The sequence below is a fragment of the Sorex araneus genome, chromosome X (genome assembly GCF_027595985.1).
Source record: "Sorex araneus isolate mSorAra2 chromosome X, mSorAra2.pri, whole genome shotgun sequence".
Classification (NCBI taxonomy): domain Eukaryota; kingdom Metazoa; phylum Chordata; class Mammalia; order Eulipotyphla; family Soricidae; genus Sorex; species Sorex araneus.
In genome coordinates this window covers 161,111,663-161,135,385 of record NC_073313.1, presented here as the reverse complement: position 1 = coordinate 161,135,385, position 23,723 = coordinate 161,111,663, and the positions used below count along the sequence as shown (strand labels likewise).

General features: G+C 63.3%; 2 protein-coding genes across 10 annotated transcripts in view; one reads left to right on the top strand and one right to left on the bottom strand.

Moving 5' to 3' along the window:
- PRRC2C (proline rich coiled-coil 2C) overlaps positions 1-19,024 on the top strand; it is a 49,734-nt gene extending 30,710 nt beyond the window's left edge. For 2 of the 9 annotated variants that reach the window (XM_055119936.1, XM_055119933.1), the window contains exons 17-34: positions 660-871; positions 1,945-2,099; positions 2,337-3,036; positions 3,945-4,030; positions 4,545-4,733; positions 4,828-5,079; positions 6,235-6,327; positions 10,619-10,805; positions 11,828-12,034; positions 12,557-12,672; positions 13,262-13,398; positions 13,579-13,810; positions 13,925-14,047; positions 14,782-15,000; positions 15,246-15,349; positions 15,623-15,749; positions 16,407-16,643; positions 17,685-19,024. In XM_055119936.1, the coding sequence (XP_054975911.1) occupies positions 660-871; positions 1,945-2,099; positions 2,337-3,036; positions 3,945-4,030; positions 4,545-4,733; positions 4,828-5,079; positions 6,235-6,327; positions 10,619-10,805; positions 11,828-12,034; positions 12,557-12,672; positions 13,262-13,398; positions 13,579-13,810; positions 13,925-14,047; positions 14,782-15,000; positions 15,246-15,349; positions 15,623-15,749; positions 16,407-16,643; positions 17,685-17,939 (3,631 nt within the window). In that variant the 3' untranslated portion in view covers positions 17,940-19,024. Of the gene's footprint in view, positions 1-659; positions 872-1,944; positions 2,100-2,336; positions 3,037-3,944; positions 4,031-4,544; positions 4,734-4,827; positions 5,080-6,234; positions 6,328-10,618; positions 10,806-11,827; positions 12,035-12,556; positions 12,673-13,261; positions 13,399-13,578; positions 13,811-13,924; positions 14,048-14,781; positions 15,001-15,245; positions 15,350-15,622; positions 15,750-16,406; positions 16,644-17,434; positions 17,488-17,684 lie in introns of all 9 variants that reach the window. The other 7 variants (XM_055119937.1, XM_055119934.1, XM_055119935.1 and 4 more) reach the window with 7 other exon arrangements.
- MYOC (myocilin) lies at positions 18,055-22,372 on the bottom strand. Its single transcript, XM_055121208.1, is given in 4 exon segments — positions 18,055-18,234; positions 19,515-20,152; positions 20,155-20,244; positions 21,901-22,372. Coding segments are annotated over 4 exon segments (1,380 nt in total).
- Positions 22,373-23,723: the final 1,351 nt, after the last annotated feature.

Genomic DNA, 23,723 nt, shown 5'->3' with positions numbered 1-23,723 from the left:
TGCAAGGGCAATGCCCTCCCCGCTGGGCTGTCCTCTGGCCCTGAGCCCTCTTCTTCCTCCTCGTTTCCCTTCACAAAGCTCTGCAGCCTACAGGGGACCCCTGGCGGTCTCAGAGCCCCAGGACGGAATCCCGTGGTCCCAGCCCCGGCAGACCAGAGCCGTGTCGCTGGGTTTGTGTCTGTGCTGGATCATGGATGTCATTAATGCCCACACACCCTGTCCAGCCTCCTGGCCTGAGCTGCTGGGGTCACGCTGCTGGGACGCACGTCCAGCTGTGACCCTTGGGGACCCTGGGCTTGGCTGTGGCGCTGGGGGTCACGAGAGGCCTGTGAGGTGGGCACCGCCGCCCTGGTAGCCCGAGGAAGCCCTTGTGCTGGCGCTCGGGCGGGCCCCCTCTTGCTCCCTTGGGGAGGGTCTCGAGGGGCTCGTGGGACATCCACACACGGGACTGCAGCCGTGGGGGCTACACGAGACCCGAGAACCTTCAAGGGGTGCGTGACACGCAACAGGGAAAGTGCCGGGAAACTGGCCCGTCTCCTGTACTGGAGGGTCCGTTTCGGTGAACTCATCCTGAGCAAAACTCCCAGGCTCTTGGTATTGGGCTCGTCTGTCAGTGCTCTCCGCCCGGGCGGAGGGTGACGTGTCGCCTTGCTCTGTAGGCCTTCGGATGACCAGCCTGCGGGCGCCCCCAGTGCCGATCCCGCCAACGGCACCAGCACTGCACACCACCAGGAAGGGGCCCCCAACGGTGCAGGGCAGAAGAGTGCCAAGGAGTCTGCAGGGAAGAAGAGGGAGGACCCCAAGCCCGGCCCCAAGAAGCCCAAGGAGAAAGTGGACGCGCTGTCGCAGTTCGACCTCAACAATTATGCAAGTAAGTGTCAGGCCCGAAGGGGTGGCGTCCGGGACGGACTCATCCTGCAAGCCGAGAGGCCGGGGAGAGGCCGGCTGAACTGGACAGCGTGCTCGCGGGCTGGTGGGAAGGGCTGTGCACTGTGGCCACGGGTCCACGGCCCCCGAGGCCCTGCCTCGAGGCGCTTTATTGTCAAGAAATGCTGGAGGAATGTGACTACAAACTCGGTTGTGTGGAAGTTCACAGCAGCAGTCGATGGTTTTTTGTTTGTTTGTTTTTTGCGTTTTGGGTGACACCTGGCGATGCTCAGGGGTTACTCCTGGCTCTGCACTCAGGAATTACTCCTGGCGGTGCTCAGGGTACCTTATGGGATGCTGGGAATCGAACCCGGGTCGGCCACGCGCAAGGCAAACACCCTACCTGCTGTGCTATTGCTCCAGCCCCAAGTAGTCGATGGTCTCAAACAGGGTTTCTCAAGCTTTCCCGGCCGGGGCCCCCCAGGTCCTACCAGCTGGGCCCCCAGAGTCACACGGTGACACCCCCAAGGGCTGGTTAACGAAGTGATCACTGAGCTGTCCGAGAGGAAAGTTGGTCACTGAGGCGGTGTTCGTGGCAAACCACATGAAGGGGCTTCCTGGGTCGGGAAGAGCTAGTGGGCGTGCTGGTCCTTCCCCCCCACACGCGGCTTTCCCCCACACCGGGAACTCTGGCAGACCCCGGCCGTGCACGCTGGCTGCGTGGAGGCCTCCCACCGGCAAGTCTGCGTCTGCCCCTGTCCCGTGCCGGCCCCGGGGGTGGGAGGAACGCCCGTGTGTGAGAGCGGCGGGTCCCTCGAGGAGGCTGGGCAGGGAGAGGACAAGCTGTGGCACGGGAACAGGACGCTTGCACCTCGAGCCAGGACGGACTGTTGCTAAGGGGAGCCGGGTATCACTCAGACGGGATGGTTCTGGGTGGTTCTGGGCTTTCTCCCGTGGTGCTCAGGTTTGTTCTCAGCCCTTCTCACAGCAGGAGCGGGGCTCTGCCGGGACATGGGTTTGGGTCGAGCGTCGGGCAGTTGGGAGGGAGGCATCGTTTCAGATCGTTCCCTTCCGCAGGCGTTGTGATCATTGACGACCACCCTGAAGTCACAGTCATCGAAGACCCCCAGTCCAGTCTGAACGATGACGGCTTCACGGAAGTAGTGTCCAAAAAACAGCAGAAACGCCTCCAGGACGAGGAGCGCCGGAAAAAGGAGGAGCAGATCGTGCAGGTTTGGCTCCGGCTTTGGGGCGTCCGGGTGGTCGCCCCGTGGGCAGCAGACTCGGCCGCGGCCTCCTCAGGAAACGTTCTGTGGCCGTTGTTGCAAAGTGCTTGCCCCCTGCCCCTGTGACGCCCACTGGCCACCCCACACCCAGGGTCACGCGGCCAGTGCCGCGGCGGGCGCCTGGCAGGGGAGACAGGCCCCCCCCGGGCCACCGAGTTGAAAGGGCCCCGTCGACTTTTCAAGGTGTGGAACAAGAAGAACGCAAACGAGAAAGGGAGAAGTCAGACGTCGAAGCTGCCGCCGCGATTTGCCAAAAAACAGGCGACTGGGAGTCAGCCAGGGCCGCCCGCAGCCCCTGGCCCGGCCCCGACATCTGGCTCCCCCGCGGCCCAGCTCCCAGCCGCGGCCCCTGCTCCAACCTCGGCCTCCCCCGCGGCCCCCGTGCCCCCGGCCACCGCAGCCGCGGCCACCACCGCTTCGGTGCCTGCTCCGACGCCCGCCCTGGCGGCGGCCTCTCTGCCGGCCCCCGTGTCCATCCTGGCCACGGCCTCGATGCCCGTCCTCGCTTCTGCCCTGGCCCCGGCGTCCACTTCGGCCCCCGCCAGCTCGGCCCCCGCTGCCCCGGCCAGCTCGGCCCCGGCCACCGCCCCCTCCACGGCGCTGTCCCCCGCCGCCGTCCCCGTGCCCAGCCCCAGCCCGGCTCCCGTGGCCGCCCCGGCCCAGCCCCACAAGCCCGCGCAGGCCTCGCTGCCCCCCGCCACGCAGCCCCCCAAGCCGCCGCCGCCCTCCATCCGGCTTCCTGCCGCCCAGGCCCCCAACGGCACAGAGTTCGTGGCCGCGGGAAAGTCCCTGCAGACTCCGCAGGCGCACGGTGCTCTGGCCGCTGAGCTGTGGGACAGCAAGGTGGCCCCCACGGCTGTGCTCAACGACATCTCCAAGAAATGTAAGTGTGGCCAGAAGCAGCGTCCCAGCGGGCCTGGTGCTTCCCGACCGTCCTCCTGGGAAGGGCGAGAGGAAACCTCGGCCGCCTGTCCTCAGACCCTGATTCTAAAGGACGGTGTGTTCTTAAAGTAACTTAAAATCTTTTCTTTTGCTTTTTGGGGTCACACCCGGCAATGCCCAGGGGTTACTCCTGGCTCTGTGCTCGGGAATTACTCCTGGCCGTGCTCGGGGGACCCTATGGGGGTCCGGGGATTGAATCTAGGTCGGCCGCGTGCCAGGCAAACGCTCTTCCCTCTGTCCTGTCACTCCAGCCCTTAAAGTAGCTTTTATGCGGGGCTGGAACGATAGTACCTCAGGGAAGCACTTGCCTGGCCCTGGGCCAGCCCGGGTTCGATCCCCGGCATCCCATAGGGTCCCCCGAGTGCAGAACCAGGAGTAACCCCCAAGTGTCGCCGGGTGTGACCCAAAAAGACACCCCCCAAAAAATCTTTATTTTTTATTTTTTAAAGTAACTTCAGTGGATTTAATTTTGAATAGAAAGTTGCTACATCGACAAGAAAATAATACATAGTGTTCAGGGATTTGTTTCTTGTATGAGGAAAGGCTCAGAGAAGTTGCTTGGAGGGGAAGCAGAGAGATAATGTAGGGGCAAAGGATCTAGCCTGGCCCGAGACGACCTGGGTCCATGTGGGGTGACCCCAGGAAAGTCGGGGCTTCCCTGGTTATTAGGAAGGGTGGATCTGGGTGGATCAGGATGCTCTGGGCGTTGGGTTTTGTTCTGGGGTGTGTGTGGCTTGGTGGCAGGGATCGCATACGGGCAGGGTGACTCTTGGTGGCACTGGGCACCGGCCAGGTGTTGCCCTCTGGCCCCCCTGTCGTGATTTAACCGCCGCCTTTCCTTCTTTCCAGTAGGTCCCATCAGCCCGCCCCAAGCCCCTTCGGCCAGCGCCTGGAACAAGCCCCTGACGTCCTTCGCCTCGGCTGCGTCCGCAGAGGTGGGAGCGACTCCCTGCCTCCGAGAGTCCCTGTGGCAGGTTTCCTTTGAGTGGCTCAGCCGCCACAGCGCACAGCCAGACCAAGGCTGCCGGAGACACGGGCGCCGCGGAGTATAAATGCAGGGGCTCAGCCTCCCCCTGTCTCCTGGCCACTCTTCAGGGCCTAGCGGGAAGTGCCACTGGGCGGGGGGCGGGGGGGGCGCAACACGACTCAAGGCTGCCTTGACACAGATTTTGTCTCGTTTCACATCGGGTGATGTTTCGATTGTGCCAGGCCTCACACTGCACTAAAATCTACATGCACGGGAATCCGTGGTGGGCAGGAGGGTGTCCAGCCACCGGCCGCTTCCCGGGGGCCGCTGATTGCAGCCGGGCTGGTGGCCCTTGGCCACGGCCAGGCTGGGCTCAGCCCAGAGTGACCCCTGAGAAAAGAAGGGAGGAATTGTGTCCTAGAAATCACCTTGTCACACTGGAGCTTGCCTTGGTGTCAGCCTCTTGGATGTTCTCTTAACAGGGAGCCAAGAATGGGCAGGAAAGCGGTGTCGAAATCGGAATAGATACAATCCAGTTTGGCGCACCCGCTTCTAACGGGAACGAAAACGAAATCGTCCCTGTGCTCTCTGAGAAGACTTCGGACAAGATCCCCGAGCCGAAAGAGCAGCGGCAGAAGCAGCCGCGGGCGGGGCCCATCAAGGCCCAGAAGGTAGGGGTGGGGGCGGGAGGGGTTTGGCCTGCGGGTGCGTCTGGTGTCCGAGGCCGCCCGCACTCACGAGGGCTGTCGCCGGTGTTGGTCGCAGCTCCCAGACCTGAGCCCCGTGGAGAACAGAGAGCACAAGCCCGGCCCCATCGGGAAGGAGCGCTCGCTGAAGAACAGGAAAGCCAAGGACGCGCCGCCCGCCGGGCCCGAGGGGCAGGAGAAGCCCGGCCCGGCCCCCACCCGCAGCTCGGACCCGGTGATGGCGAAGGAAACCAAAGCCGTCCCCGAGATGCCCACGGAGCTGGGGACCATGATCGCCGTCCCCGCGGCCGACTACGGCACCAGCGCCAAGGTACCAGCGAGGCCCGGCTTCCTGGGTGTGAACTCTACAGGGGAGGTCTGTTGGGATGAAGGGCAGCTTTCTAAAGCAGAGAGAGAGAGAGTGAGTGAGTGAGTGAGTGTGTATCTGTGGGGGCGTTGTTCTATAGCAGAGCGTGTGTGCATGCGTATGTGTGAGAGAACATCTGTTTGGGGGCCGGGGCTTCATTCTGTAGCAGAGAGAGAGAGAGAGAGCGCTTGTGTGTGTCGCGTGTGCTAAGGCAGAAAATGGGTGATTTCAAAAGAAAAGTGTGTAGCAGAGTGTGTGTGTGTGTGTGTGTGTGCGCGCGCGTGCGCGTGTGTGCGAGCTTGCTTGTGTGTGTATGCGCACTTGTGTGTGTCGCGTGCGCTAAGGCAGGAAACGGGTGATTTCAAGAGAAAAGTGTGTGGCTGCCGGAATGCTACTTACTGTTCTGAGTCTGAGCTCGGACGCCTTCTCTTTCCGGCTCTGGTGAGGCCGGGGGCTCGCGCGTTGCCTGGTGCCGAGAAGCGGGGCGCTCAGTCTGCTGCCTGCCGGCCAGTTGGACACGGCCGTTTGCTTCCAGGCTGAGGCCAGTTCCCGGGCGTCTGGTCAAATGATGTCGTTGCTGTGCGCTGCGGCCGTTGGGTGGTGGCTGGTCTTCCTCTCGGATAGGCCCTCGCCGGGCTCTGGAGTGGGGCTCGGGAACAGAGCACCTGCTTTTGCCTCAGAGAGACCTGGGTGTGGTTGGGCACCGCGGGGGGCGGGGGGGGCGTGCGAGTGAAAGGGGCACTGGGGCGCCCCCCGTGATCTGCCTTCCTGTGGCACGGGGCTAGGTGGAGGCTGTCGGGTCTGCTCTTCGCTGTGCGCGTGAGTGAGGGTTCGAGCGAGCCAGATCTCCGCGTCTGGCCGTAGTCAATCAATCGGAACAACTGTGTTTGCGGATTGCTGACCCCCGCGACAGAGTCCACACCTTGGGCAGCCCCCAGCCTGCCACCCGCCTCCCTGCCTTACGCATGTGCAGGGGGGACTCGTGGGCGTGGAGGGCCTTCCCGGGTGGGCTTTCCCCGCCCCTGCGTCTCCTCCTCCCCGGAAGTGAGTCGTTTAGGCCGGCGTGAGAAGGTGGTTCCTGGTTCGGTTTAAAACGGTTGTTTCTCTGCTGCTCCACAGGCGTCTGTGACCGACTATACCACGCCTTCCTCGTCTCTGCCCAGCACTGTGGCCACTAACAATGCGAAGATGGAGGAGACTTTGGTTAACAATGTAAGTAACAGTGATCCCACAGGCAAAGTTGTCGGGGTGTTGGGGTGGGTCATTCGTATCATCTCCGCCTGCAAGTCACCGGGCTGTGACAGTCTGGCTGGCTCTCACAAGCACGAATACTGTCGTCTCGGTCTTGCGACACGTCTTGTTCCTAGCTTTCACAGAAGCTGCCGTTTTCGTGGTCAGTGGTTTGTTACAACGTTTCTCGGGTGGCATCTAGCCCATCTCTGGGGGGTGCGGGAGAGGCCCCTGGTGCTGCTCAGCCCGTATGCGATTCCAGGGTTAGGCTGGCCGCCCACACCCTGTCCTGGTCCCCTTCCGTTACTCCTAGTAACGTGGCGCAGACTCGTTTCAAAAAGCTCATTGGAGGGGCCAGAGCGATAGCACAGCGGGTAGGGAGGAGGCTCAGCCCTGTGTGGCTGGGGCCAAGAGGGCCCGGGAGGCCGCCTGGCAGCCCTTGGCCTGACCCCAGCCCTGCGTGTGGTCCCCCGAGCACTGAGCACCATTGGGTGTGCCCCCGCCCCTCAAAAAGTTAAACGCTCATAGGCTAGCGCTAGGCCCCATGGGGCCACAGCTGCCGCCCCTGCACTGCGGGCACCCGGACACCTCTGCGAGTGGCACACAGGCCAGGAGGGATTTGTGGGAAGTGGCGGTGACGGGCTAGAGGCGGGCTGGAGGGATGCACGCGTGAGGCCCGTGGTCGATCCCCAGCAGCTCCCACCAGGCTCCCTGAGCACTCCCGGGGCAGGGGTGTGGTGCCCGCCAACTCCCCCCCAACGAGCAGTGAGCCGAAATCAGCGGGGGCCGGGGGTGCTTTCAGAGCTCCCCTGCCAGTGCTCCTCCCCCAGACAAGATGCTGAGGCGGAGGTGTGTCGGGCAGGTCTGCGCTGGCTCAGGCTGCGTGCCCGTCCCCGGGACAGCGCGGCGGGTAGAGATCTTCCCAGTCAGCGAGGGGGAGAGGAGCGGCCGGGTGATGGTGCTGCCTCGAGGGCCCGTTTCCCGGCTGCCTCCTGGCACACCTTCCTGGGCGAGGCTGGAGCTCGGGCGCCACATCTCAAGAGTGTGATTCTCTGCGCTGTGGCACCTTTTCTTCCGTAACGGAAACAGACGGTGGGGCCAGCCCTGCCCGCCCCCCTGCACTCCCCCCTCTACACGGGAACGAACCCACAGGCTGTCCCTGGACGGGGCATCACTGTGTGACCTGTGTTGTGGTGCCACTCCGGGACGGGCAGGTGCTCCGGGCGGGGGCAAGCCGCCCTGGCTCAGCCTCGCCCATGCTGGGGCCTTTGAGTCACTGTTGCCCGTGAGGACGGCTGCGGGTTCGACTGCTGTGCCGTCAAAGCTGATGTCCCGGGCAGGAGTCCAGGGCCTTAGGACAGGTTCCTTCTCTCAGGCTTGGCCCCTTGCTGGTTCCGTTAGGGCAGTTTTGCCCGCCAGACGCTGCTCCATACAGGAGACCTTTCCGCACCAGGGCCCCCGGGCCCCCTGCCCGCTGCGCCTCCGGGCTGCTGCCATTGGCATTGCAGTTGCTTCAGGCCTTGGTGACTAAGGTGCTGACGGCATTCTCTGATGACTGTGGCATGTTTTCGTGATGCTCTGAAGTCTGCCGTCACCTCCATCGGAAAGATGGCAGTGTCTCAGAGCGTCCCCTCAGCCCCCACGCCCCGTCACTTGAGCCCCGTCCCCAGATGAGCTCTGCAGAGTAAGTCACCTGCCTGTGAAGCCTCGGGCCCAGAGCGTAGAGAAGGGTAGCGGGGGGCTGGGAGGGTCTGCTCCTGTTGCCGCCGTGCCGTGAATCCTTGCGGCTGGGGTAGACTGTCAGGCCCCGAGCTGCTCTCCCGGCTGCTGCACCCCTGCCGCCAGCCTGAGCACTGAAAGGCAGGTGCTGTTTCTCTCGGGGCTCCCCTGCCCGCTTCGCTGCCCCTCCCTGAGCAGGGGACCGCCCAGCAGACCTGCAGGGGCCGCGCTGACTGTGCCCTGTGCCCTCCGGACAGCAGGCAGGCTGGGCGCTGAGGACGTGGGTGTCATAGGTCTGACGCCCTGGGGGAGACGCGGTGATCATCAGCAGAGCACGTACGCCCTTAGTCGTATTTTAGTGGCGTTCGGGTGTGCTAGACGCGGACCCCAGAAAGACCAGCTAGCGTGGCTGGAGTCCAGACCGCCGTGCGCGGCTGCCGATGGTCCCTGTCCTCTAAGGCGTGTTGTCTGCGCTGAAGGAATGCGCTGTGGTGATGAGACCGTTGGCGGGAGCCGATCACTGCAAGTGATTCGGGTGTGATTTTTCGCAGTAGTTGAGACAAGACGCTTTGGAGTGGTTTTATGCCATTGTTGTTGCTGCTGCTGTTGTTTGCAGGCTACTTTTTGATAATCGAAAGATTTCAGCACATCAAGTTTAGATTTTTTTCAGTCTGATTCTGTCTTTCACTCTGAGCCGTGACAGGTGCGTTTTTGCAGTGACGTTGCTTGACAGCTTTGCGTCATTTACTCCAGGCGAGGGGGTGGCTCCAGGCGGCCCGGCAAGAAGCATCTCCTCGGGACTGGCGGCTGGGCAGAGCTGTGCTGCCCAGTACCCCGTGGGCTCTGCCCATTGGGCTGGTCAGCTAAGGGCTAGCGGACTCGTCCGGTGGCCTGAGCCCCATGGCCCACTTGGAGGACACGGCTCTTTCCACCCCTGTGTGCTGCTGCTGTTCTCCTCAGTACAGTGAAGGGATGCATGAGGGACAGCGAGGCATGACATGGGTGTCCCCACCCGTGTGTTCGCGGAAGGAGAGGATGTGTGTTCGGTAGCGTTTCCTCGAATTTCAGAAAGCAAGAGCGTGGTTCCAAGGGCTCGGGCGCTCCTGGCCTGCGTGTGACACTTTGAGTCTGGGCTGCCTCGGGGCTCAGTGCAAAGCCGGGGGTGGGGGGGCAGCCTTAAGGGTTCTCAGCCCACTGTCGCTGGTCACTCAGGAAATGCGGGGGGAGTGCCAGGAGAGTGATCAGTGCTGGCCCCCGAGCTCTGCGCCCACTTAGGAGTCCCAGTGTGTGTCCCCCCCCCCCCCCGTCATCGATGTTAGCGCTCCCCCCCCCCCCCCAGCTGTGCCCAGGGAACCGTGTGGTGCTGGGTTGGAGCCAGGTGCCCTGCTGTCCTGGGCCCTGCCACCTTCTCTAGGGCACGTGGGCTCTCTCCTCTCGGAGTGGCCATCGTCTTCCTCTTCAGGTCCCTCTGGAGAGTTGCCATTCGCCTGTCTGCCAAGATCAGGACGTACTTCTCACCCAGCATGTGCAGATCAATCCGGGTGGGGCCTGTTAGTTTAATGAAACAGAGGCTGAGTCTAAAGGGTTAATAAGAATAAGGTGAATAGGAAAGACTTAGGAAGAATTTAAGGGGTTGGGGGTCTGGAGCAATAGCACAGCGGGGAGGGTGTTTGCCTTGCACGTGGCCGACCAGGGTTTGATTCTCAGCATCCCATAGGGTCCCCCAAGCACCACCAGAAGTAATTCTTGAGCACATGATCCAGGAGTGGAGTAAACCCCTGTGGATCGCCGGGTGTGACCCAAAAAGCCCCCTCCCTCCCCCCCCCCCCCGCCAAAAATTAAGGGGTCGGAAAGATAGTTCGACCAGTATGGCTCTAACCCTGCATGCAGCCGACCCGAGTTTGATTCCCGGCATCGTGAGAACTGATGGGAATAGGTGCTGGGTGCAAAGTGAGCCCTGAGCACTGCTGGGTGGCCAACCCATCCCCACCCCACCCCCAAAGAAAAGAATCGGTTGACTGCGTGTTTTGTTACAAACATTGACTAAATGTTGCCAGAGTCAGTCCTACATGCTTGTTTCATTTCTGAATGTATCTTCTAGACATCAAACCACGCTCCGGGTAAATTCAGACCAAGTTTGCCTCTTCAGAAAGGAAGGGCCCTGGCTCAGCTGTGGGTATGGTTCAGAGCAGCCGGAGCCACCGGGCCGTGCTGGGGCAGTTGCCGCCTGTGCGGGCGGTGCGGGCTCCAGCCCGAGCTTCGCTCAGAAGCTCACGGTGTGGCCGAGTGGGGGAAGGGAGGGAGAGGGAAGCGGTGCAGGTCAGCGCGTGTGGGAGATGAGCGGAAAGTTGGCGGCTGCGGCTGAAGTGAAGGGCTAGTTCACTGCCGCTGACGGGGCTGCTGACCCCAGCAGGTGCCCGTCTCTGGCTGCCTGAGAAGGGGACGTGTGCCGGGCGAGCAGGCCTGGCCGAGGCCACCGTCCGTCCATCCGTCCGGGGGTTTCGGGAGCCCCTTGCCCCGCCCCTGGCTGAGGCGCCCGTCCGTCGTCTTGCAGATGGAGTCCGCGCGCAAGGCCTGGGAGAACTCTCCGAACGTGCGGGACAAGGGCTCCCCCGTCACGTCCACGGCGCCGCCCAGCAGCAGCGCCAGCGGGCCCAGCCCGGGCAGCTACAGCTCCTTCCCCAGCGCCGCGGGGCCTCCGATTCCCGTGGCCTCCGTCACACCCACCGCCTCGCTCTCAGGTACGCCCCGGACGGCTGCAGGGCGCGCTGGGCTTCCCCTCCCGCTGGACTCAGCTTCTGGTGCTCGGCCTGGCTCTGCTCTCGGTGCTTGCTCCTGGCCTGGGCGGGGCTGGGCCTCCGTGGGAATTCAGTGCCAGCCCCCGGCTCGTCCCCTGGGCTCCCCTGTTCTCCGAGCACGCGACTGTCATCGAAGTCCCTCTGCTCACTGATGGTGAATGACAGGGCCTGCCCGTTACCGTGTTTGGTTTTTTTTTTGTTTTGGTTTGGTTTTGCTTTTTGGGTCACACCCAGCGATGCTCAGGAATTACTCCTGGCTTTGCACTCAGGAATTACTCCTGGCAGTGCTTGGGGGACCATATGGGATGCCGGGGATCGAACCCGGGTTGGCTGCGTGCAAGCAAACGCCCTCCCCGCTGTGCTATCGCTCCGGCCCCCCGTGTTTGGTTTTTATAGTGCACAGTAATAGACTTCTTTTAAAACGTGTTTTGGGCGGGGCCTGGACCCGTAGCACAGCGGGGGGGGGCATTTGCCTTGCACAGTGGCCAGCCCAGGTTCGATCCCCAGCATCCCATAGCACCGCCAGGAGGAACCCCTAAGCATCACCGGGTGTGACCCCAAAAAAGAAAAGTGTGTGGGGTTAGAGTGTCCCCAGCAGTGCTCAGGAGTCCTGCCACAGGCCTGAGCCCACTTCCCAGTTCAGTGACCGACTCTTCTGGCACAGCATGCAGAGGGCTTCGGGGCTTGGGGGTACCAGGGGCCGAAGTCCTGTCGGCCGAGTGCAGGGCTGCCCACGAGGGCTGGCCCACCCTGCCAGTGCTCCGGCAGGAAACGGGAGACTCTGTGACTCCGGGAGCAGCCGCAGGGGCCCAGGGACGGGGAACCGACCTTCAGGCTCATGGGCCCTTGGGTGTGGGGGCCTGGCTTGGCCTTGGCTCCTGGGGCAGGCAGGCCAGATGGGGGTGGACTGAGTTTCTGGTTCCGGGCGGGAACGGGTCGCTGACTGGCGCCACCCTCGCCGCCAGGAGCCGGCACCTATACTACCTCCTCCCTGAGCACCAAGTCGACGAGCACGTCGGACCCGCCCAACATCTGCAAGGTGAAGCCGCAGCAGCTGCAGAGCGGCAGCATGCCCTCCGCTGGCCACTTCGCCCAGTTGGGCTGCGTGCCCCCCCTACTCCCCCAGCAGCAGCAGGCGCCCCAGGTCTACGTGCCACAGTCGGCTGCCCCAGGTGAGCGGGGGGGCATCCTCGGGTCGTCAAAGGGCAGTGCTGGGGCTCCCGGCCGGCCTCCCGCCCCCGTCTGGCGGCTTCCTTTTTCAGGAACTGTTCCAGGGTGTGTTTTCACAGTAGGAACAGTCTTGTAGCGAGGACGTTTGTAGGATGCAGTCACTATTAGAGATGTGTTTGGTGTTAGTTTTTTGGTACTTATTGCTGGTGTCAAGTTAAGGACCATCCGGGTGTGCTCGAAAGCATACGATCATAAAAACTAGCGTGTAGAAAACTACACAGGAGCCGGTTTGGAATCTGTGCCCATTTCTCGATTATGGTGATTCTGTGGGAAATCTGCTGAATCTTCGTCTGGGTAATTGCTCGAGTGTGTACCCGTCCCGTGGTGACGGGACGCTCTGGCTGTGCGTGATAAGGCTAACGACTGCGAAATCTGCTACAGAATTTCTGGGGTTTCTTTTGTTTGTTTTTTCTGCTGGGGGGTCCTGGCGTGTGGCACTGACTGTCCCTCCTACTGGTTCACAGCTCAGATCCCAACGTTCTACATCAGCGACACGAGCCACCTATTCAGCACGCAGCACGCGCGCCTGGCGCCTCCCTCCCTGGCCCAGCAGCAAGGCTTCCAGCCCGGCCTCTCGCAGGTGAGCCTCTGGCGGGGACAGAGTCGGAGCCGAATAGTAGCACTGCGCTGTCGTCCTGCGGTCCATCAGTTCGCTCGAGCGGGCACCAGTCTCCATTATGAGACTTGTTGTGACTGTGTTTGGAATATCAAATACACCACGGGGAGCTTGCCAGGCTCTGCCGTGCGGGCGGGATCCTCTCGGTAGCTTGCCGGGCTCTCCGAGAGGAACAAAGGAATCGAACCCAGGTCATCCATGTGCAAGGCAAAAACACCCTCCCCGCTGTGCTCTGGCTCCAGTCCAAATAGTAACTATTAAAAATAGTTCAGGGCCGGAGCCGGAGGATAGCGGGGAGGGCGTTGGCCTTGCACGCAGCCGACCCGGGTTCGATCCCCAGCATCCCATAGGGTGCCCGGAGAGCACGGTCGGGTGGGACCAGAATATAGAGAGAGCTCATGGCTCAGAAGGAAGCTTGCATGTTTAAAGGAAGCTGTTTCCCGGCAGTTTCCATTTTCTGAGTGCCGTGTGGCGTGTGTGTGTGTGTGTGCGCGCCGGATGTGTGCCCGTGGTGTGCTGTGTTGACGCGTGTGCGGCTCCTGTGTCCCCACAGCCGGCGTCTGTGCAGCAGATCCCCATCCCCATCTACGCCCCGCTGCAGGGCCAGCACCAGGCCCCGCTGAGCCTGGGGGCCGGCCCCGCTGTCTCCCAGGCCCAGGAGCTGTTCAGCTCTTCGCTGCAGCCGTACAGGTGGGTGTCGCAGCCCCCCTGCTGCCTGGCTTGTCAGGAACGTGTTCCCCGGAGTCGGCCCTTGGCTGTGTATCTGGAACCCGGGCTCCGGGTTTCTCGGCCGGGCGTCAGGAAGCAGAGCTCACGGGGGGCCCGTGGGAGCAAGGCTGCGGCTGACCCCAGTGCCCCCCACCCGCCCAGGTCGCAGCCGGCCTTCATGCAGAGCGGTCTCTCTCAGCCGTCCGTGGTCCTCTCCGGCACGGCCATGCACAGCTTCCCGGCTGTCCAGCACCAGGAGCTGGCCAAGGCCCCGGCGGGCCTGGCCTTTCAGCAGACGTCCAGTACCCAGCCGATCCCCATTCTGTACGAGCACCAGCTGGGCCAGGCTTCCGGGCTTGGGGGCTCCCAGCTGATCGACACGCACCTTCTCCAGGTAAGGCTCGGCCCACCACTGCGCTTGGGGGGGGGTCGGGCCTCCTCCTTACCCCCCATTGCGGGCCCTGGCCCCGAGCACTCGCCTGCCTCATGCTCCCTTCGGCATCCCTAGGCTAGAGCGAACCTCACCCAGGCCTCCACGCTGTACTCGGGCCAGGTCCAGCAGCCGGGCCAGACCAGCTTCTACAACACCGCCCAGTCGCCCAGCGCTCTGCAGCAGGTAAACTGCAGCATGGTAAATTCCCTCCCTTTTCTTTGCATTACTCTGGTGGTGTTTGGGTGGTTTGGGTGGAGGCCCTGCAGGGCGGGTCCCCCAGTGCTCGGGCGGCATTCGCCCAGACCAGGCCTTCAGGAGGTGGGTCAGGAAAGGCCACTGATGACCCTGTCTGTGTCCGAGGGGTGGCGCGCGGGGTGGCGCACTGGCCGTTTGTTGAGGGTCCCTGCGGGCAGCCTCAGGACCGGAGGCGGTGCTGGGAACAGACACGGCTTGGGTTGGCCTTGTGCGAGACAGACGCCCCCCGAGTTGGCAGGGACGGGAGCCAGGCCAGCTGCTGGTGCTCTAGCCCTGGGCAGCTCTTCCTGCAGCCAGTGGGGCGGGGAGGGGGGAGGCGAGAGAGGCGAGCCACTCGGGTCTCTGTTGCGACTCCTTACCAGTAATCACGGGCGCAGATTGAATGCTGTTTGTACGGAAGCCGAAAGGGTCATTTTTCTTGTCCGAGTTTATTTCGACCAGGCCTACACATTGAAACTGTGTGCCCTGTGGTTTCTGTGACTTGGACTGTGGGTGAACTTGCAGCCACGTTGTCTTGGCGGTCTGTCCCGCACCGTGCGCGGAGGGAGGGGCGGTGGCTGCCCGGCCCGCTGCGGACTCGGGGGCCGCTGGCCGTGTCTGAGCTCTCGCTCGGGGCGGGGGGGGGCGGCAATGACGGCGGGCGGCAGATGGCGGCAGCATCCCTGCTTCTCGCCCAGGTCCCAGTCCCGCTGCCCGCGTCCCAGATCTCCCTGCCGAGCTTCGGCTCCACGGGGCAGCCTCTGATCGCGCTGCCGCAGACCATGCAGGCCCCGCTGCAGCACGCCGCCCCGCCCGCCCAGGCCCAGGGCGTGAGCCGGCCGGCCCCCGTGAGCCAGCCCTTCCGGGGGCTCATCCCCGCGGGCCCCCAGCACAGCATGATGGCGGCCACGGGCAAGGTGAGTGGCGCCGGGACCCCCGCGGGCAGAGAGTTCGTCCCGCTGAAGTTTCTCCTGGGAGGGGTGTTGGGCCACATCTCACAGTGCTCAGGAGTCCCTTCTGGCTTGGCAAGACCGTGGCGCCCAAGTCCTGGGCGTGGCGCTCAGCCTGGGGAATTCAGGAAACCGCCCTGCACCCCACGCGGCTTGCCTGGAGTTGACCCGTGTCATGTTTGACCCTCCGGTCACGTTGTGCCTCTCCCCAGATGTCCGAGATGGAGCTGAAGGCCTTCGGGAGTGGCATGGACATGAAGCCGGGCACGCCGCCCATCAGCGGCCGGAGCAGTGCCGCCGCCTCCAGCCCCTTCCGGTAAAACGCGCGTCCACGCCACTCTCGGCGCGTCCAGGGCCGGGTGGCTTCTGCGCTGCGCCTTCCTGCCCGCGACCTGCGGGCCACGGCGGCTCTGAGCCCTGCCAGGCGCCAGTGTAACTGCTCTGCTGTGTTTCTAGAAAACCGTCCCCTCCCGGGCACACGTAGCCGGCCTCCTCTCGCCCGCCCTCCCCGGGGTCGGGTGTGGTCAGCCACCGAGCGTGCCGGCGCGGCCACGGCGCCTCGTACTGACCAGTGATGGTTCTCTCCAAGGGCTACTTCCACAAGTCCGAACAGCCAGTCCGGCAAAATGAGCGGCCTTGTCTATCAGAAGCAGTTCCAGTCAGCCCCTGCCACTGTGAGAATGACTCAGCCATTTCCTACACAGTTTGCACCCCAGGTGGGCAGATCCGAGTGGGAAACTGTTTCCCTGCAAGCGTTCTAGTCCGGCTAAGTCTCTGCGTGATGCTCTGGCCCCGGGAGCCAGCCTAGAGGCCCAGGTGCGAGGAGAGGCGACCTCGCGAGGTCCGACAGCTGTAGGGCAGTGGCGGGGCAGGTGCCGGAGGCGTGCCCAGGGGCCCCACGTAGCTGCCTGGGCCCCCGGTCCTGCCGGAGTGGACCCCCCCCTTCCCGCCCTCGCCCCCGCGGTCCCGGAGCTTCAGGGAACTGTGTGCTGGGAGGAATCGCCAGGGGTTGGCTTCGCTTCCCGCGGCTGAGAGGAGCGGCCCGTCTCACAGGCGAGGCGGGTCCCGAGGAAGCAGCTCTGTGGCATTGGCACCGTTCCCGTCTCCTCCGAGTGTGTGTGCGCTAGGTGTGTGCCTCGTGGCCGCTGTGTGTGTGAAGGATGCCCTGCGCGCGGCCTCCCCGCCTCCGTCCGAGCCGGCCCTCGCTGCCCTCCCCGCGCCCGGCCCGCGCCGGCCGCCCTCCCTGTTTAGGGGCTCCGGGAAAGACCAACCCGCTTCTAGGTGGCCTTTTTTCCTTTTCCTTTTTTCCTTTTTCCTTTTTTTTTTTTTTTTTTAACAGTTCGATGTTGTATGTTTTGTTTTTTTTCACTCAGATTCTCTCTCAGCCTAACCTGGTCCCTCCATTGGTAAGAGCCCCACATACTAACACCTTTCCAGCACCTGTGCAGCGGCCGCCCGTGGCCCTGGCCAGCCCGATGGCTCCTCCGCTCACCACAGGCCCCCTGAGCCATGCTCGCTTGCCACACGCAGCCAGGGGCCCCTGCGGGGCCCTCCCCGGAGCCCGAGGGAGTCCGGCCCAGGCTGCGCTGAAGGCTGAACAGGACATGAAGGTTAGTACTGTCCCGGCCAGCAGCGCGAGCGTCTGTCTCGGCCCGTGTTGGAAATGCCTCTGGACTGTCGCCTGCGTCCAGACGTTGTCTTGGCCCTCACTGAGCTGCCTGCTTCCATTCGTTCCTTTTTTTTATGTCTTTATTTTTCTTTTTCTTTTTTTTTTTTTTAATTTTTTTAACCTCCCCATTCCCCTCCCCACCACTTTTTTTCCCTTTATTTTTTTATTTCATTGTTGAGTTTTGGTTTTTTTTTTTTTTTTTTGGTTTAGTAACAAATTAGCATTTTTACATCTGGCCACATTAATTGCTGATATAAAAAATCCTTGAGGGAATCTGAGTTTTAGCAGCTATTTTTATTATTATTATTATTTTTTGGTAAGGAGAACATAACCTGAATTGCTGTTCTAGGCTCCCCACCATCCCTTTTCTTTCGTTTCCTTTGTTTTTCTCTCCCCCTTCCCGCTGCCCCCCTCCCTCCCCCCCCCCACGCTTCAGCTCTGACCCGGCGGTGTGAGGGCTGTGGATGGGCCCCGCGGGGCGTGTGTGGGGCGACGCGGCACTCGGGACCCTGTCTCGGCAGCGACTCGGCACCGTGCAGCAGATGAGGCTAGAGCCGCGTGAGGGGGGCTGGCGGCTGACACTCGCTAGGGTCCCCGTCCCCGGTCCCCGGGCCGGCCCCGGGGTCGGCGGGGGGAGGGGCGGGCCGGGCAGCCGGCGCAGCGCAGGCGCGGTAGGTCGGCGTCAGCGGCCGCAGGAGGCGGGTACTAATTTCTGATGCTCTTCTCCCGCAGAAGAGACCTGTGGGAAGAGGACCCGGCCACAAGACCTATGGTCCTGGGTGTTGGTAATGCCGCGAGCGGGCGCTTCTTTCCGTTTCCGTAGACAGTGGCGGCCGAGCGCCTCCCCGCCAGCCCCGAGGCCGCGCGGCCCGGGAGCCGCGTCCCAGAGGGCAGCGAGCGAGCGAGCGAGCGAGCAGAGGTGGTGGGAGGCGGAGCCGGGCCCGGGGCGCCGCGGGCTGCAGCCGCTGTCCTTTCCCCGCAGGCCAAGCAGAGAGCAGAGGTTCTTCAGTCCACGCAGCGCTTCTTCTCCGAGCAGCAGGGCAAACCGATAGGCAGCAAGGGCCCCAAGGCGGACGGCGAGCCCGGCAAGGCTCTGGATACGCTGGCCGACCCGCCGGGGGGCGGCCCCGACCAGGCGGAGGAGAAGCCGCCGCCCGCGCCCGCCCTCGCCCCAAAGCCCGTGCGGACTGGACCCATCAAGCCTCAGGCCATCAAGACCGAGGACACGAAATCCTAAGGGGGCGGGGAGGGGAGTGGGCAGCGGGCAGGCGCAGAGGACACTGACCGCCGCCCCCTCCCCCCCCCAGCGCATGTCTGTCGAACCCGAGCCCGGAGCCAGGGGGCCAGAGGCGCTACAGGGGCCAGGCCTCCTGTCCCCCCCGGGGCGGCCGGTGCCCGGGGGTTGCCGCCTGGGTCTCGTGGCAGCTGGCGTTGGCACACGGCCACCGCCAGCGGCAGCTGTCCCTCCCCGGCCCCCGGGGCATCACCAAGTGGCTGGTGCTGGCGTGGCGCCCGCAGCCCCCCGAGGCTGTCTGTCGGGGTCCAGTGGTCGGGCTTCTCTGTGCTCCCCCCCTTTGCCTATTTTTTAAAAAACAAAAAAGAAAAAATTACACCAACGGTTTTTAGCTGATGTTCGTGCTGAGCCGTGAGCACCGAGCGGCCCCGCGGCGGCAGAGGCCCCGTCCGGGGCGCGCGGAGTCACGGCTCCAGTAACGCCTTGGAACCCTGGCGCCATCCGCCCCGTCCGTGAGTGTCCTTTGGGCCTACGTGTCCCCGTGTCGTCGCCGTGCTTTATCAGAGCTCTTTGTAATGACGTTATTCTAGAATGTTTCCTTTGCAGATGATGATCGAGAAGAAAAAAAAAATGGTGCCAGGTACCACCACAGTGACGGAACTTTGCTGTTTTCTGGGGTTTTGTTTTTTACTTTTTTTTTTTTTCCTTTTTTAAAATGGAGTGTGCTGATGTCTCTAATTTGTTCAGATGACTGCAGAACTCAGAAACGCTGTTGCTGCTATTGATGCGTGACTTCCTGCTATTGGTCTTTTTTTATATAAATATAAATATATATATATATACATATATATATAATTTGAATTTTTGGAAACTTTAGTGTGCCGTCAACTTTGGAAAAAAAAAAGTATCCCAGTTCTACCGTGTCGGGTTGGCATTGTACAGAAATTCACAGCCATATTGGTCTAGAAACGGGGAGCATCTTATCCCTCTCTTTCCATTTGTACAGGGGTAATCGCATTGTATTAAATATGTAAGGTCTTATCTACGTGGGTTTGATTACAGAAACTAATAAAGTTTTCTCTACATAACGCGTCCTCGGGCCACTGAGTCTCCAGGGGCGGCCCTGCCCCCACCCTGGTCTCTGTAGCTTCACCCACGGGGGTGGGGAGTGAGGGCGCCCCTCGATTCGAGCCCAAGGGAACCATCTGACGGCGTCACAGTCACGCGATCGAAGGGACCCAGGGCTCAGATCCTTTTATTGGGGGGAGGGGCTTGAATCGACCTAGTGGTGAGAAGGACGCGCAGGGGGTGGCCCTGAGTTCTCACGGGGTCCCCTGCTGGCTGCACAGGGGTCTCCTGCACGTGCCTGGCCCGTGCGCACGGGGGCTTCAGGAAGGAAACCTGTAAGTGCTCAAAGATCTGCACAGAGGCCGCAGGACGGAGCCGGGGGCGAGGACGCGCCCCTGGTGTCCCCTGCACGCTGTCAGGCCTTGCGTTGCAGTGACGAGAATCCCCGACCCCCCCCCCCCCCCCAGCCACGGTTCTCTGTGGTATCTCATGGCGAGGGGGGTGCAGGGCATAAGTGACCATGTGGCCGCTGTCCCAGGCGAACAGCTTCCTCTCGCGGGGGTTGTAGTCGATCATGCTGGTGTCGCCGTAGCAGCTCCGGAAGGGCACGTCGGGGCTCCAGTGCCGGCCCGAGCGCGTGTCAAAGGCGGCGGTGACGGCCGCGCAGGCCGCGGCGTACAGGACGCCGCAGGCCACGAAGGCATTGCCCACCGCCGCCTTACTGATGTCCGTCTGCCAGCTGCGCACCAGCCCCAGGTGCTCGGGGCTCAGCCTGGCCAGCACGATGCCCCCCCGGGCCGCCTCGGTGCTGTAGATGGCCCAGAGCCCCGACTCGTCCACGGCCAGGTCGATGTCGCCTTGGCCGCCCCAGGCGTAGGGGAACCGCCCCTGGAGGCTGGCCCCCGGGAGCTCGCGCCGGGAGCTCGTGCAGGTCGTAGCGCAGCAGCGCGCGCGGGAGCCGGCGGCCTGGAAGTAGAGGCTGCCCGCCAGGACCACGGCGCCCGGGCCCGCCAGCTCCCGCGGCAGCTCGTGCACGCGCGCAGGGACGCCCTGGGCCAGCGGGCCCGGCCCCGCGAACTCCAGCAGCCGCCGCGCATCCCTGCCCGCCACGTCGGCCCGCCACGTGGTCTCCGGCGTGTGGGGCGCCACGGGTCCCGCATCCACACGCCGTGCTTGCCCGCGGGGGTCTCGGCCCAGGCCTGCGTCTGCGGCTCCCCCACCCAGACGAGCTCCCCGCAGCCTGTGGAGGAGACAGCGCCGGGCTCACTCAGGGCCCCGGGTTCAAGCCCTTGGGGGAGCCCGAGGCAGGGGCAGGAGCTGCCTCCCCGCGTCGTCCACCGCTGCCGCCTCCTCCAGGGCGCCCGCCGTTCCCGAAGCAGAAAGCTCCGTCAGCTCAGACTTCAGCTCCTCGGCCTCCATGTTTTCCGGATCCCACCCAAAATCTGGATGGGGGCGGGGGGAGAGCGGCATGGGAAGAGACCTAGGCCAGGTCCGACCCTCAGGCACCCTCGTGGGGGTGCAGGGAGTGCAACTAGGTGGGGGGCGCCCCGGGGTGGGACCCCCTGTGCCTCACCGCCTAGCCTGGCCTCTCCTGCTCCCAGGCCCTACCCACAGCCTCCGCTTCCTCCTTCTCTCCCTCTGGCCCCCCGAGAAACGGGCTTTCCTTAAACAGGGTGCCCAGTGCGATGCGGTGTCAGAAGCTTCCAGAAGGACTGGAAGCCAATTCTCACTCGGCAGGTGGAGTGGCTGCAGTCCCCGTGCTGGGGGACCCAGGCTGTGGGGAGGTCTGGGGCCCGGGTGGGAGATGGGACAGCCAGAGGGGACAGCTCCTGGCGTGGCACCTGTCCCCCACTACTGGGGCACCAGGGCAGGCGGCTTGGGTCAGCCTGGCCTTTGTTCTGTCTGTCCCCCTGGCCAGGGACAGGTCCTCACGCTGCCCAGGCCTGTGTGAGGGACTCGGGCTGGAGGAAGCTTCACCTGGTCGTGCTGTGCAGCCCCCGCCCCATCCCCACACCCTCTCTGTGCCGGGTGAGAAGGGACATGTGTCCCCAGGGGCACAGCTGGGTCCCTTTCACTCCAGGGCCTCTGGACAAGGCCTGCCTATGTCCCCACCCACCGCCCTGCAGGATTAGGCTCAGCAGGGACCCCCGCCGCCCTCTCATGGGCCGCCCCCACCTTCCTTATTGCCTCTCCTCCTGCCGGGGGACCCCTCCCCACCCACGGTGCCATTTCTCTGTTCAGGCGTTTTCACTGGACAGCGAAGGGCTGGAGAGACGGAGAAGGGGACAGTGCTTGACTCACACGCGACTGACTGCCTCTCCTGGTGCCCCGAGACCCCCAGGAGTAGCCCCCGCCACCCCCCCTAGCACCGCCAGCCATGGGCTCTGAAAGGACTTGGAGACTGTCACCCCTGGAGGCTCTATTGTCGCTTTACCGAAAAGCCCCAGGAGAGACTACATTGGGGAGAGCATCCCGGCCCCGCCCTGCAGCCACACCCGGCGATGCTCAGGGCTGACTCCTGGCGCTGCACCCAGGAATCTCTCCTGGCAGTGCTCGGGGGACCCTATGGGATGCCGGGGATCGAACCCCGGTAGGCTGCCTGGCCCTCCCCACTGTGCTGTCGCTCCAGCCTCTGGACTTGCATCTTTTTTTTTTCTTTTTGGGTCCCACCCGGCAATGCACAGGGGTTCCTCCTGGCTCTGCACTCAGGAATCACTCCTGGCGGTGCTCAGGGGACCCTATGAGATGCTGGGAATCGAACCCGGGTCGGCCGCGTGCCAGGCCAACGCCCTCCCCGCTGTGCTATCGCTCCAGCCCCTGGACTTGTGTATTTGAAGGAGGCCTGAGCTGGATGTGTCCCTCCAGCCCATACCCGGGGCCCTACACCCGTCCTCACCTTCCCTGGAGCCCGGGGGCGCGTCCTCAGAGGCCTGGGGACACTGGCCGTGTCTCTGCCCCCGAGTGGCCTCCTGCAGCTCCGTCTTGCCCCTCAGCAGCCGGCCATAGGCCGCCTCCAGCCGCCTGGCTCTGGCCTCCAGCCGAGCCCTCCCTCTCAGCGCGGTCAGCGCCACCAGCGGCTCGGCCTGGCTCTCCCGGGGCCGGGCGACCTGCTTCGAGGACAGCCGCTGCACCCGGTTCTCCAGGGAGCTGAGGCGGGCGCGGACGGCCTCCAGCTCGCCGCGCTGGACACTGCTGTCTCTCCGCAGGGCCTGGAGGGCCGACAAAGTTTCGCCCGGCTCGGGGCAGAGGGACCTGTGGGGGCCGGTCACCGAGAAGGTGCACTGGCACAGGCTGCTCTGGTTGCCGGCCTGGTGGGCGCCCAGGGCCGGTGGCACTGTGGCCAGGAGCAGAAACAGCGTCACGGGCATCTGGGCGGTGCAGCCGAGCGCTGCCTTGTAAAGCCGTTCACTGGCTCGTGCCCCAGCTCAGCGGACGCTTAAATACCCAGGGAGCAGCCCTGCATGGGAGGAGAAGGGGTGGGGGGAGATGGGGGAGGCAGTGCCCCAAGGCCAGCCCGCAGGGGGGGGGTTCTTGGCGGGAGGTTCTCTGGGGTCATCCCCAGAGGCCTTTAAACTGGCCTGGGAGTGAGGTTTGGCGTTTCCTTCCTTGAGAAACAGACTCCCCCGGGGCCACCCTGCTCCCCAGCTGTCTCTGGCATCCCACATCCCACGTGGTTCAGTCCCGGCACCCCACGGGGTCCCCTGAGCACCGCCAGCAGTGATTATTTTCCTTTTTTTCTCTTTGGGTCCCACCCGGCGATGCTCAGGGGTTCCTCCTGGCTCTGCACTCAGGAATCACTCCTGGCGGTGCTCAGGGGACCCTATGGGATGCTGGGAAGCGAACCCGGGTTGACCGTGTGCCAGGCAAATGCCCTCCCGCTGTGTTATCACTCCAGCCCCCTGGAGCTGCACTGAACGATGCTCAGGGCTCACTCCTGGCTTTGCGCTCAGGAATTACTCCTGACGGTGCTGGGGGACCCTATGGGAATGCCGGGGATCGAACCTGGGTCGGCCGCATGCAAGGCAAATGCCCTCCCCACTACACTATAGTTCCAGCCCCATCTTCTTCTTTTTTGCTTCTTTGCCAGGCAAGCACTCTTAAGCCCAGTGCTCCCCCAGCCTCCTGGAGTAAGGGGTCAGTGCTGGCTGCTGACCCCCACCGTGCTTTATCCTGCAGTCATTGGCGCTCCTGGCTGGAGTCTCCCCTCGTTAGCACTTGTGGGTCACTTTTCTCTGAAACTGTTTTAGAGATTTTTTTCTTTTTTCTTTTTGGGTCACATCCAGCGATGCTCAGGGGTTACTCCTGGCTTTGCACTCAGGAATTACTCCTGGCAGTGCTCGGGGGACCATATGGGATGCCGGGGATCGAACCCGGGTCGGCCGCGTGCAAGGCAAACGCCCTACCCGCTGTGCTATCGCTCTGGCCCCCGAGATTTCTTTTTTCTTCTTGGGTCACACCCGGCGATGCACAGGGGTCACTCCTGGCTCTGCACTCAGGAATCACTCCTGGCGGTGCTCGGGGGACCCTATGGGATACTGGGAATTGAACCTGGGTCAGCCACGTGCAAGGCAAATGCCCTCCCCGCTGTGCTATTGCTCCAGCCCCTCCCTCATACGATATTTTTCTATCTAAATGATGGCATTGTCTATGTCCTATTATGCGGATACAAACACGTAGCAGAACTAAGCCAGGTACTGTGCGTGGGCCTTCATGCGGTGC